The sequence below is a fragment of the Gambusia affinis genome, linkage group LG02 (genome assembly GCF_019740435.1).
Source record: "Gambusia affinis linkage group LG02, SWU_Gaff_1.0, whole genome shotgun sequence".
In the NCBI taxonomy this organism is placed as follows: domain Eukaryota; kingdom Metazoa; phylum Chordata; class Actinopteri; order Cyprinodontiformes; family Poeciliidae; genus Gambusia; species Gambusia affinis.
In genome coordinates, this window is record NC_057869.1 from 29,746,219 (window position 1) to 29,765,335 (window position 19,117).

At 39.4% G+C, this 19,117-nt stretch overlaps 2 protein-coding genes across 2 annotated transcripts; one reads left to right on the forward strand and one right to left on the reverse strand.

Annotated features, from left to right (window-relative positions):
* The first annotated feature begins 5,008 nt into the window (after positions 1 to 5,008).
* Positions 5,009 to 11,972, forward strand: slc7a6 (solute carrier family 7 member 6). Its single transcript, XM_044102766.1, has 10 exons — positions 5,009 to 5,132; positions 7,242 to 7,814; positions 7,898 to 8,023; positions 8,620 to 8,764; positions 8,859 to 8,982; positions 9,066 to 9,169; positions 9,258 to 9,354; positions 9,965 to 10,114; positions 10,342 to 10,525; positions 11,372 to 11,972. Exons 2-10 carry the CDS (start codon positions 7,325 to 7,327, stop codon positions 11,437 to 11,439), a joined length of 1,488 nt encoding a protein of 495 aa, XP_043958701.1. The 5' UTR covers positions 5,009 to 5,132; positions 7,242 to 7,324; the 3' UTR covers positions 11,440 to 11,972.
* A 131-nt stretch (positions 11,973 to 12,103) lies between these two features.
* Positions 12,104 to 17,528, reverse strand: slc7a6os (solute carrier family 7 member 6 opposite strand). The gene is made up of 5 exons (XM_044102778.1): positions 17,217 to 17,528; positions 15,444 to 15,761; positions 14,397 to 14,603; positions 13,955 to 14,087; positions 12,104 to 12,934 (listed from the first exon to the last, which is right to left on the reverse strand). Exons 1-5 carry the CDS (start codon positions 17,403 to 17,405, stop codon positions 12,813 to 12,815), a joined length of 969 nt encoding a protein of 322 aa, XP_043958713.1. The 5' UTR covers positions 17,406 to 17,528; the 3' UTR covers positions 12,104 to 12,812.
* Positions 17,529 to 19,117: the final 1,589 nt, after the last annotated feature.

Genomic DNA, 19,117 nt, shown 5'->3' on the forward strand with positions numbered 1-19,117 from the left:
AAGGTTAAAAAGTAACATCTGGATCCGGGTTTCCGTAGAAATGCATCGCAAGGTTACTGTAGATGTGAATGCCGATGTGACGTCTAGTTAAACCACATCCTGCTGAAATGACTTTGGTCAGACGTTTTAAAGAAAGCACTGACGGGAAGTTATCTTATTAATTTTTAGGAAATTGAAGCAATATTTAACTGGTGTGTTTTTTTCTATTTGTAATAAGAGAACGATGGCGTTGACTTTTTAGTCATCACTCCAGGGTCCGTTGCTGTGAAGCTACAAGATAATTCTTCTTTGTCCCCTTCAGTAGTTTTAGTTCTGTTTGGTATTAAAGAACTGAAAACACAATATTAGCAAATTTTTGTATTTTCTCTGCTTCATTATATTCACATTGAATATATAATCTGACCTCCTCATTTGAGACGCAGGCGATATTTTTACACACGGATATTTGCGAATAAACAGGAAATCAAGCTTGTGCAACGAATGTTCCACCTGATGAAAATATGAAATAAGAATATGCAGGGTTCTAACGCATTACTTCTGCTGTCAACTAAACCGATAGAAGTAGTTGATGAGTTGCTCGTATGAAAGAACCCGCCTCCCAGTTCCTCAGGAAGTCCAAACTCAGGCCCGGAGCCCGAGCTGCAGAATCCCTAGGCTGGTTCTAGTTGAAGATTAGACTGCTTTAGTTCAGATTCAGAATCCTTTAGAAACCTCGTTAAGCTTTATTACAACACACAGAAACGTGAAGCTTAATATCTGTATACTACTGTGCTCTGATTAGATGTTGTTATTGAAGATAAGCTTTTATATTTCAGATGTTCGCTCATTTTTTGTTCTGCGCTGTTGTAATTGATAGTTGAATAGTGAAATAGCACTTTAGACTGCTGTTGTGTTGCTTAGCTTCAGTTGGTTTGATGTACACCCAGTGGGCATTAGTAATGAAAAATGAAATGTTTTATACAGAAAATGTGATATGTTTTGGTGTATTCAGGAAGAATAATAATGTGTTTTAAGTTAAAATAAAACAATTTACTGCTGCAGAAATAGTTTAATCCCCACATTTAGAATTTTGGTGAATAAATTGTTTCTTCCCAGAAGAACACATGTTTTTAGGTGCTGTGATGTTTGCACTTTTTTATTTTGTAAGAATATTTTTCAGTCAAACCCTTATGTATATCTGGCCTTTTGTATATGTCTGTAAGGAATATTAATAAAACATGTTTTATTAATATAAAGAAGAACTTGTTATTTTGGTGTTTGGCTCATATTCTCCTCCTTGCTCATTTATTTGTGCTTTTTCATAAATAAATAAATAAACACGTCAGACCCAGAAGTAGCAGACTGTTTTTATCATCTATGTGAAAACCAGAGAGCAGAATGAAGGATATTCTGTAAAACAAAAACAATTAAATATATTTCAGTCCAAGAGAAGTTCACTTTATTGAACTTCTTTTGGATTTTATTCTGGAAGGCTTTGGTTTGTTAGACATAATCTATTAAACCCAGTTCTAACATTATTTACATATTTCCTGTCTACATGAAGACATTGATAAATCTCTGAAGGTGTTAAGAGGATGAGTGGAAATATGGCTGCATCTGATTTGGGTTTTAGGTGAGAAACCAACGCAGTGGTGCATAACTGAGAAGCTGGTTTTTATGGATTATCTGAAAAGTAATCTAAAAAGTGGGGATCCTGTGGATACAACACTTCACTCTGATACCCCCAAATAAACGCTCTTGTAACCAGCGGCTTTGAATTTGTAAATGGACTTCACTAAAATAAGGCTCTGATCAAAGGTTCCTATGTAAAATGTACAAAATTGATTGTAATTGGTGGCCCAAAGCATTGAGAACTAAGCTGCTGCTTAGGGGCCCCAAACCATCAGGGGACTCCCATAAACACTTGAACTTTAACACAGACCACAGATGTAAAAATGTTTTATGTGTTTATTGAGAACGAAACTAGGACTCGGTTTGATTTGATTGGTTCAGTAGAGATAAATTAAGACATTTTAAGTAGAAGATTTTAGGGAATCGGCAAGTTCAGTTTGTAAAAGTGTAAAGAATAATCGTGTAAATAAAGTTACAATCTGATGAAAGGAGCAGAATCTTTATGTTTGATCTTGACTTGTTCACACGTACATCTCAACAAATAATATATTTGAATCTCAGTCAATTAAACATGGCTCCTTCTCCCTTAGATTTTGTTAAATTTGACAGAAAATGTTCCACAGGACTTCAATCTGGGGCTCATCTCATCTAGCAGGACAAGAACACTGAACATTCAGCCAGGATGGGTTTGACCAAAGTACAGCGGTGGGTTAGTACAGTACAGACCCAAACACGACTGAGAATCTGGGACTTGAAAATAGCTTCTCACAGATGTTCTTTCAAAGAAAAGAAAAGAAAAATGGAAGAAATTTTCGATGTACAATGCTTGTAGAGACCTAGACCAATAGTCACACAGCTGAAGGCGGTGCTTCAAAGTCTAAACTGAAGAATATGAATCATTTTTCCCTTCATAAATATGCACCAAATGGTGTTAATCTCATAGAAATCCAAATGAAATATACTTACGTTTGTGTTGTGAATATGGTAAAATGTGGAAAAGTCGTTACCTCTTTGCAAGACACGGAACGTCACCATAATTTTGCTGAAAGGTACATCTGGGATGTTTGGTGACATCTAGTGGGAATAACTGTACACTACAACTAACAGTAAAGGTTTTTTACAAACGTAACAGAATCTCGCACCAAATAAAAAAACAACCTTCCTCTGCTGTTGTTCAAACAGAACTACTGTTTTATGGTTTTGTTTGATATAATTCTGAACAATGGCGAATAAAAAAATATGAAATGACTCAATGATTTCAGAAATGTGTGTGTGCATAAAAATAATAGACAATTTACATAAAGCATAAAAACTTCAAGCAAAAACTTACGGTTTGCTGGGAGCAGTGATGGTTGAGAAGGCTAACCTCTGCTGGGAGGAAGGATCTTCTTTAAAGCTACTTTATGCACTTGGGATGCATAAAGTAGCATCAGTCTGTGACTGATGGAGCTCTCCAGTTCAACTACAGAGAGCATGAGGCAGAAGACATTGTCCAACAGTGATGTTGTTTTAGCCAGAGTTCATCTATCTCCCATCGCCTAAACTGGGTTAAAGGGGCATCCGGGGGGGTTTTTCACCACCATAATATGAGTGATGGAAAAAAAAAATATATGTTAATTTGTAAATAAATCTGTAATAATAATACTAAAAATAGGAAAACTTAAAATAAAACAACCATTCTTTTATTTGAATAATTAGCTGGTCATCTTTTAAAAATGAAGATTATTCAAGTATCAAGTATTGCCTAACTTTCACTTTATGACTTTATATTTGTCTTTATTTTTATGTTTTACTTTTGTGTGACCCAGTGAAAACTATATTTTATTCCCCATCTGTGTAGCAGTTGCTGAACTCGTCCAGAACCTTCCTGTGTTTCTGTTCTCAGCTGTTGATTTGACACAGTGGTGACACATACCCTCCAGTGCCACCTCCTCTGCCACATGCTTCTGGCAAAGTCCTTCTAATTACATTTCTCTTCTTCACACACTCTGTCTGGGTCAGACTGGGAAGGCCGGAAACATCTGCTAGCTTCGTGGTTCTGGTCCCACAAAGCTACACAAGTCATTACGCTTTAAACGCAATAATATTAGAGACAAAATCTCAATTTGATTTAGGTCCGGACTTTGACGTATCAGAACTGTCTGATTTAGTTGTTCTCAACCGCTTTAAAACATTTAAGACTTCGGTAAACACAGTAATCGTAACATTGCCACTGCTCAACTGGTTAAAGAGTCTTCCTCATGTTTTCCTCAATACAAAATTTCCATGTATTGACGACGCAAAACAGATTTAGAATTGGTAAAAGTCTGAGTGGAAGAGTTACAGGTTTCCCACTAGGTCTGATGTCAAAATCCAATATGGCTGCCTAGCATATACAAACAGCTTCAACAAAAGACATTTCATTTACACTTCTACCAATTAGTGGCTCATATCAGCCACGCAGAAAGGACACAGCATCGTTTAGCGAACATGTTGCTGCTGTGTCTGAAAGAGCAAAACGCAGAGTAAAGTATGAGTTTGTGTTACTAGTAGGTAAAGATAAAAGAGGACTCGCTGAATGTAAAAAAAAAAAAAAAGTCTTCCTGGGAAATGTTGACTCTTTTGAATTTCTGGGACTTGAGGTAAAAGACCAGAAAAAAGCTCTGACACTATCTCTATACAAAAATCCCAAAATACGTGGAAAACTTTTCAATTACCTTCAATGAGCTTTTATCTGTCATATGAATTGCTTATGACTGTTTGATAATTATGGGAGATTTCAACAGCCGTGCTGAGTGAAGTGCTTGAAAACTTTGGTCTGACTCAACACATCAAATAAGCATAACATATAATTGAGGACACACTCTGGACCTGGTTATCAGAAAGGATGTAAATATTTCCAAGGTTTCCGTAACATGTCGCCCTGTCTGATTATTTCTTTGAAAGTACAATCTCCGTTGACCCACTTGGCAAAACACCTACTATTACAATTTTTATTTTATTTATTTTTTTATTTTTTTATTTTACGGACATCAAAGCAGAGACTTTTAAATCTACTCTTGCACCTCACCTCTATGCTGCAGGGCAGTGTGTTTCATTGGGTTTTACTTTTGGGTATCAGAGTAAAGGGAGACGAATTTTAATGGCCACATTAAAATTCACACAATTTTCAGACTTGCTTGATTTGCAAAACAAATTCTTGAAGCCCCTAGTTTATTCTTTTTTTTAATCTGTCATCACAGAGTGGTCTCTTTTTGTGAGTAAATGTGTCAGAATCTGGATTTGTGGTATATTATCATAAGTATCATCATGTGTCATAAGGTGTATTGTACAGATAGTACATTTTGTGTTACAGGATGCTCATGCCTCGTCACATGATGCTTCCCCTAACAGCTGCAGCAGCAGCAGCAGGCTGTTGTTTACCGGCTGCAGATGGATCAGCTGTGAGCGGTGCGGTGCGGTGCGGTGCGGCGCAGGGCTGGCTGCCGGTAATAAACACCAACGGAGGAAATAATAATTGGAAAAAAAGAAAACCAGCAGAGGTAAGACCGGTCAGTTACATCCAGGGTTTACGGTATCTCCGGTTGATGTTCGAACGACTGTTTTCATCTTGGTAGCTTGAGAAACGGGACAAAAGAGATCGGTCTGCGACAAGCGAGCGAAACAAAGCCGAGACAGGAAGTGAGTTCAGGAAAAAGATTACACGAATATCCTTAGACTCTCTTAAATTGTATGCTTTTGCAAATGATTGGAGACAAGGTTTAAAGTACATATGAATAAACGTTTGAAATGAAAGAACAAGTTCCGTTTGAATAATTGAGTAGATGGGAGATAGAAAATTGAATGACACGATATTTAGTTGTATTTTGAAATTCATGAGAGGAAAGTAAATGTGACGCCTGCTAGCTTAATGCAGGCAGAAAACACCCGGTGCGGCGGCTCGGTTTTCTTTCATGTTTGTTTTTAAGTCGCTCGTGGCAGATGTTCGGCGAAATTTGAGCCTTTATTGACAGGAGGGAAAAATAGAACCCAACAATGCTATGGTTGCAATTATTTAACATCCGCTCTACTTTTTACTTATTGAAATAATTCATCTACACTATTAGTACTGTGTTATATTCTAACTTTGTTTGGGCGGTTTTGGGATGTCAGTGAAATGTAAACTACGAGGGCCTGCTGTTATATATATGTGTACATTATTTTAAGTAGTTTTGAGATTTCCTTCGAAGAATGGTAGACAAATACAGAAATAGGTGAAGATGAAGTTTTCCTCAGGGCAGGTTTTGTCATGTTTACCTGAGTCATGGCTCCTCATACACTCCTTTATACTCACGGAGTTGAAAAACAAATGGCACAAAGCCAGGAGGCCCCTACATCCTGAAAAGTGAAATATATTGAAATTTGATTTGATTGTTTTTCTAAATCTGAATAAGTATAAAAAATAGTGAATTCGATATGAAAAAGGTTGGATTTTAAGACTTTATCCGCCATCATTATTCATGTTTTAAGGAGAAGAAGTTGCTATCTGAAAATAATTTGCTCTTTTATGCTGAGATTGACATAGTGTCAGCTCTGTAACAGTTGGAAGTCTTAGCCATCCGTAGCCTCTTTATCTCACAGTGTTACATTTGTCATAGACTCCCTGGTCATACAACAACAGTGTGTCCACTGCTGATAAGATTAACATGTTGGCAAACAATGTTTCTTGACATGTTGAGCTATAAAGAACATTGAGGCCATGACCACCAATACATGTATTAAAAGGTATAGTCAAAGTCCAAACTTAAGTCCAACTGAGAATCTATGGCCAAAGTTGGAAAATTCATATCCACTGATTCTCTCCAACCTGTGTAGAGCTGGAGCTATGCTTCAAAAATAAAGATATTTGTATCCTGTGTATGGGTCTGCTGTTCCCTAATAATAATAATAATAATAATAATAATAATAATAATATATATATATATATATATATATATATATATATATATATATATATATATATATATATATATATATATATATATATATATATATATATATATACACAAACATGTACCACACTGTAAAAGCTTAAGGAACAGACAGATTTTCAAACAAAGTGGTTCTTCATTTGAACAGGACGCAACATAGAAGCAAAACATTGGGTCATTGAAGCCTTCTTCTTAGAATTGACTTTTTTTCTCAAGAAGGAGCAATAAACAATGTAATCAGCTTCCTGTTTGTATCCAGGAGTTATTTTTGGTACTGTCCTTCCCCTCACCAAATTTATACGGAACTCTGGTGAGAGGAGGGTGGAGACATGATTTCAGTTCGAAACCTAGAACATCAGGCGCTTGTCTTGCTAACGTCTACAAAGGCCATGCCTTTATCTGCCTGGTGCATTTGTCATGTCTACATGACACAGATTTGATGAATGACAGGTGAGCCTTATAAAAGCATCTAAAACTACAGTGTCTTCTAATGTTTTAGCAAAAATGAAAGTTAAAGTTCAACGGTATGCACAACACACCTTCAAGACCTCCATTTTTTTAAAACACTGCTGCCCCTTTGTGGAGTATAAATGATGCAGGAAGCCTTTTGTTGCTTTCTAAGCTGCCACTGAACATTTCAGCTCCGTTTTAATAAGACTGTATTTTGGATCTGTTGGACAGGCCGTGCCCAACGTTGTCAGTGAAACAAGGAGGCAGGATCATTCTGGCGCAAGTCCCACTGGTTCAGCTCGAAGACCACCATCATGGCCGGCAGTGAAGGAACCGACAAGTCGTGTTGCAGTGCCAGTCAGTCTTCCTCTCATCAGGATCACTCCAAAGAACACATGAAGCTCAAGAAGGAGATCTCGCTTCTCAACGGGGTCAGTTTGATCGTGGGAAACATGATCGGCTCTGGCATCTTCGTCTCCCCCAAGGGCGTGCTCATCTACAGCGCCTCCTACGGGCTGTCTCTAGTCATCTGGGCCATTGGGGGCCTGTTCTCGGTTGTTGGGGCCCTCTGCTATGCTGAGCTGGGCACCACAATCACCAAATCAGGGGCTTCGTATGCATACATCCTGGAGTCATTTGGTGGCTTCATTGCATTCATTCGTCTGTGGACGTCACTGTTGATCATTGAACCCACCAGCCAGGCCGTCATAGCCATTACGTTTGCAAACTACCTGGTTCAACCACTGTTCCCAACTTGTGAGCCCCCATACACAGCATCCCGCGTCATCGCTGCTGCATGCATATGTAAGTACCTTTAAATCGTACAATGTCCGTCTGTTTGCTCATGTCCTTGTTGGGTTATGTGTGAAGTTTTCCTCTTTCCTCAGGTTTACTGACATTCATAAACTCTGCTTATGTAAAGTGGGGCACCCGTGTACAGGACATCTTTACCTATGCAAAGGTGGCGGCGCTCATTGTCATTATCATTACTGGTATTTGCAGGCTGTGCCAGGGTGAGTAGAGTTAACATACTAACACCTCAATATCCCAACAGCAGACCTCATACCTATCACTGATATTATTTACACTAAGTTATTGTCACTGATTTAACAAATTACATTTTTTTGGTCAAGCGGATTCTAACTTAAATGGATAATTTTTGGCTAACTGTAGTGAAAAGGCTATAATAGGTATAAATTGAGACATTGTTTATACAAACTAGCAAAAGTATGCAAATTTGACTCAACTCAAAGTGTTTTTGTTCAGAATTACGTAAACAAATACAGGAGTGCTTGTTCTCCTCAGGGAAAATAAGGTTTTATATTGGCAAACGAGCCAAGCCAGTTTTCTGTCTTTTTCTCCTGCACACACACACTCCCCAACTTTGACATTTAACACGCCTCACTAATGTCTAAAATGCAATTTGTGTGTTTTGTAAATTTACAGTCAGACGTAGTGTGCCAGCTTTTGGAAGACAATGACTTGGCATTCATTCTTACTGCAATCCTTAATCAGGTTACCAATAGGAGTCGTGACCTGCCTTATGTCCACAGTGTGAGGACAATTACTTATTTGGATAGAGTTAAAAACAGCTTCCTTTGTTTCTCAGGCTACACAGACAACTTTAAGTCATCCTTCCAGGGCTCGACCACAGACCCCGGTAATATTGCTCTGGCCTTGTACTCGGCACTCTTCTCATATTCCGGCTGGGACACACTCAACTTTGTAACAGAAGAGATCAAAAACCCAGAGAGGTCATTATTGTTTTTTATTTTTTATTCTTTGTCACCCATTCAGAAAGAATTAAGTCTGAACACTTCTAAATGATCAGATGTGCTGCTGTTATAGGAACCTACCGCTGTCTATTGCCATCTCCATGCCCATTGTCACCGTCATCTACATTCTCACCAACGTGGCCTACTACGCTGTTCTGGATGTCAGAGCCATACAGGCCAGCGATGCTGTGGCGGTGGTGAGCTAACAGTCTGCATCTGATCAGGATATATTGATGGAAATGAGAATATTTTCATAATGTTACCGCTATGTGTTCTCCAGACGTTTGCAGATCACACGCTGGGTGTCATGAACTGGATCATCCCCATTGCTGTAGCGCTGTCCTGTTATGGGGGTTTGAATGCTTCCATTATAGCTGCTTCAAGGTAATGCGCATTTATCCACTCATCAAGTAAAAATAAACAACATTGTAGATATGTTGACATTAAAACTATTCATGTTTGTTGTGTCCAGGTTGTTCTTTGTAGGGTCCCGGGAGGGTCACCTTCCAGATGCTCTGTCCATGATCCATATTCAAAGATTCACTCCAATCCCTGCACTGATTTTCAATGTAAGAGAAGAAATCAACCTTAAATTAATCTGAATGGGGGTTGTGCTGTGGTGGCGTAGGGGATAGCACTACCCACGTTTGGAAGCCCTGAGTCCTCGACTCGACCATCGCGGGCTTGATTCCTGGACCCGGCGACATTTGCTGCAAGTCTTCCCCCCTTTTTCTGTCAGCCTACTTTCCTATAAGGGACACTAGAACCCCCTGGAAGGGAGAAAAAAAAAAAAAAAGAATCTGAATGGTAAAAGCACAGCGGGCGGGCGAGGAAGTTAGACTTTGGAGGATTTGGTGACTCCTAGTGGTAGAAATATATCACTGCATAGATTTGAACCAAATATTCTTCACGTACTTTGGAAATGGATGAAAAAAACAACAAAACAAGCAAACTGTGAATGTTCCTTATGCTATTATTGCTTCCAAGTGGCCTTTCGTATGGCGGTAGATGGACATTTTTGGATTTACTGATGAGGTATTTGGTGTGAAACACCTCACAACCATCGTTGTACACTGTTGGAAATAAATAAGGAATTTTAAGGACCAATTCTGACTGTAGATTATGATTCAATATCTTCAACTGTTTCTTTCTCTTTTCTTTCTTCCCCTGCCTGCCCAGTGCATCATGTCACTGATCTACCTCACGGTGGAAGATGTCTTCCAGCTCATCAACTACTACAGCTTCAGCTACTGGTTCTTCATGGGTCTGTCTGTCGCCGGGCAGATCTACCTTCGCTGGAAGCAGCCTGACAGACCCAGACCTCTCAAAGTAACATTATTGGGTCATTTATCTAAATTGGAGTTAATTAGAAGAGAGGAGATGTGATTAAAGCACAACCTGGTTGAAAGAATCTATATAAAAGCAACATAAACAGAATTTTTCAGTCTAGTTTAAAAGCAGTTTTGTGATTAACGCCAAGTCCTTTATGACATGTTTCCTTACATATAGAACAGTCTTACTCTGGCCCCCCTCTCTCCTGTTTTGCCCTTCTGTAGCTCACACTGTTTTACCCCGTGGTGTTCTGCCTGTGTGCTGTCTTCCTGGTGGCCGTTCCTCTGTATAGCGACACCCTGAACTCCCTGATCGGGATCGCAATCGCCCTGTCTGGTGTTCCCGTTTACTTCCTGGGCGTCTATCTGCCGGAGTCCAAAAGACCTCCGATTATCATCAAGCTGCTGCGTGAGTTCGCCACACATCCTGGGATGGTTTACAATTCATTCATGAGCAACAATATTCAACTTTTTTGACAAAAAACGTAAGAGTTTTTATTTTTGCTAAATAAAATCAATTTCTATATATATAAAAAAAGAGTTACATGGTCTCACCATGAGTGGAATAGACGTCACCTGAATGAAGTGCCAGTGACAGTAGCTGCGTTTTCCATTTACATTAAAATTGTGCAAATTGGGGGCGTGCTCCGGTGGTGTAGAGGGTAGCGCACCCCACGCCTGGAGGCCCTCGGTCCTCGGTGCGGCCATTGCGGGTTCGATTCCTGGACCCGACGACGTTTGCCGCGTATCTTCCCCCCTCTCCTTCCCCCCTTCCTGTCAGCCTACTGTTGTATAAGGGACACTAGAGCCCATAAAAAGGACCCCCTGGAAACAAAAAAATAAAACATTTGTGCAAATTGGAATTATGAAAAATAAATGCACTAAATGGAAACATGCCAATTTTGAACAAAAAAAAGGTGCTAGGACAAGATGTTTTTTTTTAGCTGTATCAAAATTAGTGTACTTGGTAAAACTACAATGGAAACAGTTTTTGCATCATGTGAGTCGTGATCAAGAGCCAGTCTCTGGTTGCAACCATAGAGACAAAGAAGACAACAGGAAGTGATTTGGCGCTGTATATTTTTTAATGACGTATCACGTGAACTAACTTATTCACTTGATTTTAAATGTGTTTCTTATTTAACGGAAACACTTTTTTTGTTAAAAAAAAAGCTAATTTTGTTGATCATGACTGATTTGTAAAAACCATTAGAATATCTCAATATGTCCGGTCTGCTAACATGTCTTTCTGCAGGTTCTCTGACTTTCCTCACACAGTACACCTGCTTCTGTGTACTGACAGAGACGGACAAAAGCCAGTAGCCTGTTTCTCCACACAGGGAACTCTGCTGGGAAACAAGCAGCACTCATCTTTTGTACTGTTCAACATGCTGCTGCCATACACAGATTTATGTAGGGAGAAAAATACAGCGTAATGATCCATTATGACTTACTAGTCACACTGGTGGCTGAACATACATTATGTATTTTCTAGGAACACAGTGCCATTTTATGGCACACCCAAAAAAAACCTTGAAAACATAAAACACTAGTCTGGTTATGCTTTTGATGAGGAACTGACATGATATAAAGTTACAAAAAAAAAGAAGACAAATATGTATTAAATATAAAGAACTGCTGAAAACCATTAGAGCCTTGGAAAAATGTCCACACCTTTCACAAACTATTGGATACCAGTCAAGTTAGAGATTATTTCTCCCCAAATTCAAATTAAATGTTTGTGTTTGCAAAGTGATGTGTGAAAAACAATGTAAAGGCAATTTTTACTATAGTAAGGCACTGACTGGGAATGAAATTAAGGACAATTGTCCAAAAGGTAAAAAATACAGGTACTTTTCTATTGTTTAGAGTATTGCTGCTTCACATTGAGAGAAGCCTTTTCCTTTTGTATCGAATGGCTGGTTTCACTATTCCTGCCTTTAATTATGTAGTATTTGCACTTTATTCTGAAATAAACTTTCACAAATCTTTTACCAAAGCTGTTTGTTCTTCATGCGGAGAAACAGAACAGACTCATGTTTATTTTCAAAGCTTTCTTTGTTTACACATCTACATATTTACAGAAATTTTAATTTCAACAAGCATTCCATAAACGTTCCAAACTGGATTTTTTTTTTCTCCAAACCACAAACTCACACATCCACAACAGAAAGTTACGCACCAGCCTTTCACATTATGCAGAAAAAAAAACCAAAGAGAAAAAAAAACCTAGTTTATGCCCTACCATGCACAGAATGCAAACACCCTAAAAACTGCAACCACACATACACACACATCTGGAGACGACTCGCTAACAGAAGTATTGAACAGCACGAAGCGTAACGAGGCATACCACACTAATGTGCAACGATTCACGTGGAACAAACACCCACATACAGATTCACTCTAGCACAGCTTAAAAATAAAGACAGACGCTCTGGTTCCTTCTGGAAACGCCTTCCCTCCCTGAGCCTGTGTAGCAGAGAGACCACCGACCTGCAGGAAGCTTTCTGGAATTGGGACTCATGCTGCAGTACTTTGGCACACCACACCAATGTTGGAGGATCTGAACAGGAAACAAAGGATTGTTTCCCCTTTTTTTTAAATTATATTTTATTCTGCACTCTCTGCTACACAGAAGCTCGTAGAGCCAGGCATCTTGTGGAAAAGGAAGCTGGAAAGTTGCGGTGCAGCAGTCAGTCAGAATCATATTTGTCTTCGTCGTCGTCTTCGCCGCTGCAGCCCAGCTCCTGCAACACGTCTTTCTGGTAGCGCTGCCAGTCCCTCCTGCAGTAGGAGTGCTCCTCCTCCCAGTAGTCTGGATACAGGAAAACAAGACGGATGAACACAATCAAAACTATTCTAGATTGATACAAAGGTATTCATCGACTCAGTGACATTGTTCCCTGAATTGCTCTGATATTTAAATCAGTTGTAATGAGATTAAAAGTCCCACTTTAGTTAATCACAGAAGTTTTGAGGATCACCAATTTTTTCTTTGCAAATTTGAGATAAGCCCTTTATATATTATATTTAAGTTACTTATTGACATTTTTATTCTATAAGTAGTCATCTCTGGATGTGACTAGTGAATGTGAACTCAGGTGTTCAAAAATGTGATAAATCAGAGGAAATTATTCATTTAGTAAATGTGTTAATTACAGTTCACCTGACAGCCAGGTCTGATATTGTTCCTTAAACATTTTTTTAAGAGTGTTTTATATTTACTCTAGCGGCAACATTTCTTCAATGATCTGAAACATTCAATTGCAACACATCCTGGGTCAGTTGTGGGTTCCACTCCAGGATCGCGTTGCCTCATTCTGTCACACTCCTTGGCAATGACTCCATTAAAGTTTGACATACTTGTCAGCAAATAAACAAGAAACCTAAAAAAATAGGGTGGTTATTTTATACATAACTGCATATTTTAACTTTATACAAACTGTAATGTGCAGAAGTAAAAGAGCAAAGGGCTGTTTGGAGCGCAATATCTATTAGCCATAAAAGTCATAAGTGACTATGATGTGACTAAGAGTTGGAATGAAAGATTAAAAAAAAAATTATTATGAAAGAGTGGATTTAATTTACAATATTTAACAATATCACCTTTTTAGAGTTGCTTAATATCCTGCAGCTTTAAAGAGTTAAACTTGGTCTCACAGCACAGACAGAAAGGTTTTATCCACAGCTACATTAACAGATCCTCCATCTCTGGTTTAATGTCACCATAAACACCATCATGTTTATGTAAACAGATTTTCATTAGAAACAAAACATAAAGGCCGTCAGCACACAGGAGCAGAGCCGAGGTTCCCATCATCACTAAGAGCCCTACCTCCATAGCGCTGCTCTCTGTCGCTGTCTGAACCACTGTCCTCATCGGGGTAGTCATTCCTCCAGTTGCTTTCTTCATTCTCGTCATCTTCATCATCATAGACCTCCTCTTCATGGACCACCAGATCTGGAACCTGAGGAGGAGGAGCAGCGTTTATGTGGCAGCATGCTGAAGGCTGGAAGCTGCACACTCAAATCTACAATGTTCACATTTGGGCTAAAGCTTGTGAATAAATAACGCTTCAAGGAGTTCTATTGTTAAAATGAAAAATTAATATCCTACAAATCTGAAACAATGCTGGGTAATGTAATACCAGTTACTCAGTAATAAAGGCAGCAGCAGCAGCAGGGTAAGCCCCTCTGCAGTAATTGAGCCCATATCTTCAGTCACTCACTCAGATTTCAGCACTCATTCATCTGTCCGTCCATCCATCCACACACACCAGTTCTCCGTCGTCAGCATAGGCCCTGACAGACAGGATGTCCTGGATCCAGCCTGGTGTGACCGTTTCCTGGTAGTAAAGGTCGTAAACATAGTCGTCGTCGTGTTCCCGGTGCTCCACCCCCGGCTTCTCCCCGGAGACGGCCAGCCGCTCCCGCAGCAGCTTGGTGTTGTTGCACAGAATCACCTCCGGGTCTGAAGGCAGCGTCTGGACAGACAGACGGAGAGTCAGCAGCAGCAGAGACGATGAGCTAAGCTTACTTATTTTAGTCCCGGTCACATAAAGGATTCAATGAAGCATTCCAATGCAGCAAGTTGATTACTGTTGTCATGGTTTTGTTAAATTGTCAAAACTTGATAAAAATATATATTTTTAAAAGTATTACTAGTGAAAGTAAATTATAAACTGAAGCTAATCATTGGCAGTCGAAATATGATAAATATATACAAGATGTTTTGACCTAGCGTGGGCATTTATCTTATCGTTTGTGATAAATTTCTCAGAAGAATTTTTATTGTCATAATAAATTCCAATTAACATTAAAAAATGATCCATATTGCCTGGTTTGTTAGTTTTACTGTTTTTCCACTGTTCAACAAAAGCATCAATAAATACTAAACCATTTGAAAATGTGATTAAATGTAGTTAGTGTGTTAAGATTGGTGATTCAAATCAAACGTCTTTCTGGTTGGAAAGTTTTTGTTTGTGTTCGTGGAGACGACTGCAGCCAGAAAGTTACACAAAAATGGAATAAACACATATCACATTAATATCAACATATTATGATAAAACTTCATGTCCATGTCATCCATGCCTAATATGAATGCTACTATCTAATCATAGAATAGAATACAAGATATATTCTATTGACACAAGTAGAAATTGGTTTAATATTAGAAAATACAAACATAAGCTATATAAAACTCATATATACCCATGGAATAAAAACGGTGTTGATTTTTTTACTTCAACATATCTTCATGATGACTGTTCAGGCCTCGCTTCTTGTAAAGCAGTTTAAGTATTTAAACTTAAACTCCTCCTCACCTTCCTCAGTGGTTTATCTGGATCCTCCTCCTGGACCAGATCCACCACCTGGATTTCCCCCAACCCGCACCGTTTGTCCGTCCTGCTGTCCTCTCCGGCCTCAGAGGCTTCAGCCTGGGGGGTCTCCTGCTCAGCGGGCCGCAGCAGCCCTGTGCGGTGGCTGGACAGGATTCTGTAGCGTTCCTCCCTGCGGGTGCTCCACTTGGTGCTGCGCAGGTCGCCCATTATCCGCTGGGAGCTGGAGGCGGACGGGCGCAGGGAGTGGGCCGCGCGGGGCCGGGCCAGGGCCTGCCGGACCTGGGTCTGGACCGGAGCATCCTGACGAGAAGAGGATGTGTGTTGTCACCATAGCAACAAGTGTAAAGAAAAAGAATGGCTAAAATATATATTTGTAAATAAATAAAAGACCCAGACATGGTCCTTCATACTTAATGAGACTATGACCTCTTATTGACTTCTTCAATACATCAAGAAAATAAAACAACAAAAAGATACTTTTAGTGTTCTTGGGAGGAAACAATGCCAACATGTGAACAGCCGCAATGACAGAATAATCAGTTCACATGAATAAAACTAGGACTGCACCGATTCACTTTTTATTCCTGATACCAATCTGATTCATAAAACCAGCTGAGCTCATTTAAAATGTTTCTTTTTCTTTGTACTTAATTACAAGTTTAATTTCTAACTTTGCACCAGTACGGCACAATGAAATGCACCAATGGCTTCACAAGCTTGGTCAAACATGGAAAAACAACTTTAATTTGGTCAGTCAGTGAAATTAGGAGTAGAAGAGTCAATGGAAAATAAATAATAAAACTGACAAACACAATAGACTGACTACCTTGGTCAAATATGTAAAACAACTGAAACAAACCTTCTTTCAAATGGTTCAGATAGTCTAATTAGGTAATTTAAATACAATGTAAAATAAATAATGATGCACAATGTTGTTCAGAGCACAACGTAGAATTAGACTAAGTTATTTGACAGGTGGCTGTTTTGGAACAGGGTTTTCTTTCAGTGAAATATTTCAAGGCTTTGTTGTTTGTAATTTGGATGACTTTGGCTTACAGAGAAAAAAAAAAGAAAAAATCTGTTTAGAAAACCAAATGACATGAAATTATTAAAAGATATTCTAAACTGAAATGTGAGGCTTCTGAAAAGTTGTAGGCCAATCACTGATGTGTATCGTAACGTATAAATACGTGTGCATCACAATTCTGTATTTTTCTATTATCCTGCGTGTATAGTTTTAACCCTCTATTATTATTATAGGAAGAAAAAAAAACTCGCGCACACGCTCATTTTTCTTTTTAATTAGCATATTACATGAAGACAAATGATGTAATATTCATAAACACAGTGAGTGGTAGTAAACTTAGGTTGCATAAAGGTGTATTTGTTGTCAACAAAATTTAATTTAAAAAAAGCATTCTTATAATATATTTAGCATTTATATGCTTGTAGATACAGGTTAGCATTAAATGTTCAACGTCAACAAAACGAGCACTTCACTCGGTTAGCATAGCACATAGGCTAGCGACTACGCTATGCTAACCAACAGCAGAGCGGGCTTTGTCTCCAAACACCTTACCGCTTGTCCGCTATAATGGCACCCATACAAATGGCCACTCAGCTACGACATCAGCTATGTGTTTGTACTGTCCACTAATGGCGACTCAATATTCACGGAGCGGCCCGTGTCATGCTCACAACCAGATGCGTGTCTAGCCTGGGCTAACTGTGTGGTCACCGCGGCGGGCCTCTCACCTGGGTCGCTACAGTCGCCACGAGTTTGAACACAGAGTTCTCCACCTCAGCTTCGTCTGGCTCCGGTACCGTCTCCCCCGAGCTCTGGGTTGACTCGGGCCGGATACGCTTGCACGCCAGCAACAAAGCATCTGCGGGGTCTGTCCCCCTTTTTCTTTTCACTCGCAGAATTGTCGTGTTCGGGTCCATGATAGCGTTCAGTCCTCTGGCGTCTGTTTGTCTGTCTGCTCTGGTTTGTGTCTGGGACTCAAAAGATCGGAAGAATCGCGAGACCTGTCACGCTGCTTCTTCTTCTCCGTTGTCTTCCTCTTCTTGACTTTTATTGGTGGTTGGCAAAAAACCTAAAGTGTCCATTACCGCCATCTACTGGCACGGGGTGTGGTTCAAAATGTCTTATTTTAAACAAATATTATCATATTCTATTGATCAATTTTATTTTTCAACCTCCCGTCCGCTTTTTTTGGCTCAGCTCTGAGCCAAAAAGTGAAGCTCTCGATTTACCGGTCGATCTACGTTCCCACCCTCATCTATGGTCATGAGCTTTGGGTCATGACCGAAAGAACGAGATCACGGATACAAGCGGCCGAAATGGGTTTTCTCCATAGGGTGTCTGGGCTCTCCCTTAGAGATAGGGTGAGAAGCTCAGTCATCCGGGAGGGACTCAGAGTAGAGCCGCTGCTCCTTCACGTCGAGAGGGGCCAGTTGAGGTGGCTCGGGCATCTGGTCAGGATGCCTCCTGGACGCCTCCCTGGTGAGGTGTTCCGGGCACGTCCCACCGGGAGGAGACCCCGGGGAAGACCCAGGACATGCTGGAGGGACTATGTCTCTTGGCTGGCCTGGGAACGCCTTGGGTTTCCTCCGGAGGACCTGGTGGAAGTGGCTGGGGAGAGGGAAGTCTGGGCCTTCCTTCTGAAGCTGCTACCCCCGCGACCCGACCCCGGATAAGCGGAAGAAGATGGATGGATGGAACCTCCCGTCCCCCAAAGAACAACAAAAAACCTAATTAAAATGTTAGTACTTTTACTATATGAATTTCCTTGTAATATATTTATTAAATTAAATGTTTATTTTTCCTAAATTCCTCCAACATTAATCTAATTTGTTTTTCATATATTCCACATATTAAAATAAAATATTCTGCTGTCTCGTTTCTTGCCTACTGTATTATATCGATGTATTCTGAATAATGAACTCTTAAATTCAGTATGTCCAAATCTTAATCTTGCTAATAGTTTCTCCTTCCTTCTCTCGTCACCTACTCAAAAGAATAGGGGAGACGTTATCAAAAGAAGATAATGCCTTCATTTGTTATCTTCATTCCATTCTTTCTGCCACCTTATCCTCAATTTTTGGTTAATTGTACTTTTTGCTTCTTATTTGCTTGTATTTATTGTTTACTTGTCCTATTGTTGCCTTTCTTGCTCCCCTGTCTGCTGTTTTGTTACCTAATAATACTGGAACCTAAATAAATATAATTGTTAGTCCAATCATCTGTGTCCTAAATATTGAATCTTGTATGTCTAATAAAATTTCTGGTCTGAATGACTGTATTTTAAACTGGTTAGTGCTGAACTGGAATCTGAACCAATTACTGTTTTCAAAGGTCTTATTTCTTCTAGTCATTGTATTCCTAATAATAATGCTAATATGTGCATACTGACAACCCATTGGTAATTTATTTTCCATGAATGAAATTCTGGTATAGCTAAAGCTATAAGGTATTTCTGTTTTACCCAATTGGATTTTTTGATGCATCTGTGTAAATCTGGACATGGTTATACTCAAATTGAAAATAGATTCTTTATCTTCTTAAATGTTTTGCATCTGGTAAAATCCATGGTTGTCACCGTCGTGTTTGGTGGGCTGGAAGGTTGTGTGACACAATACTGTCATTTGCAGTT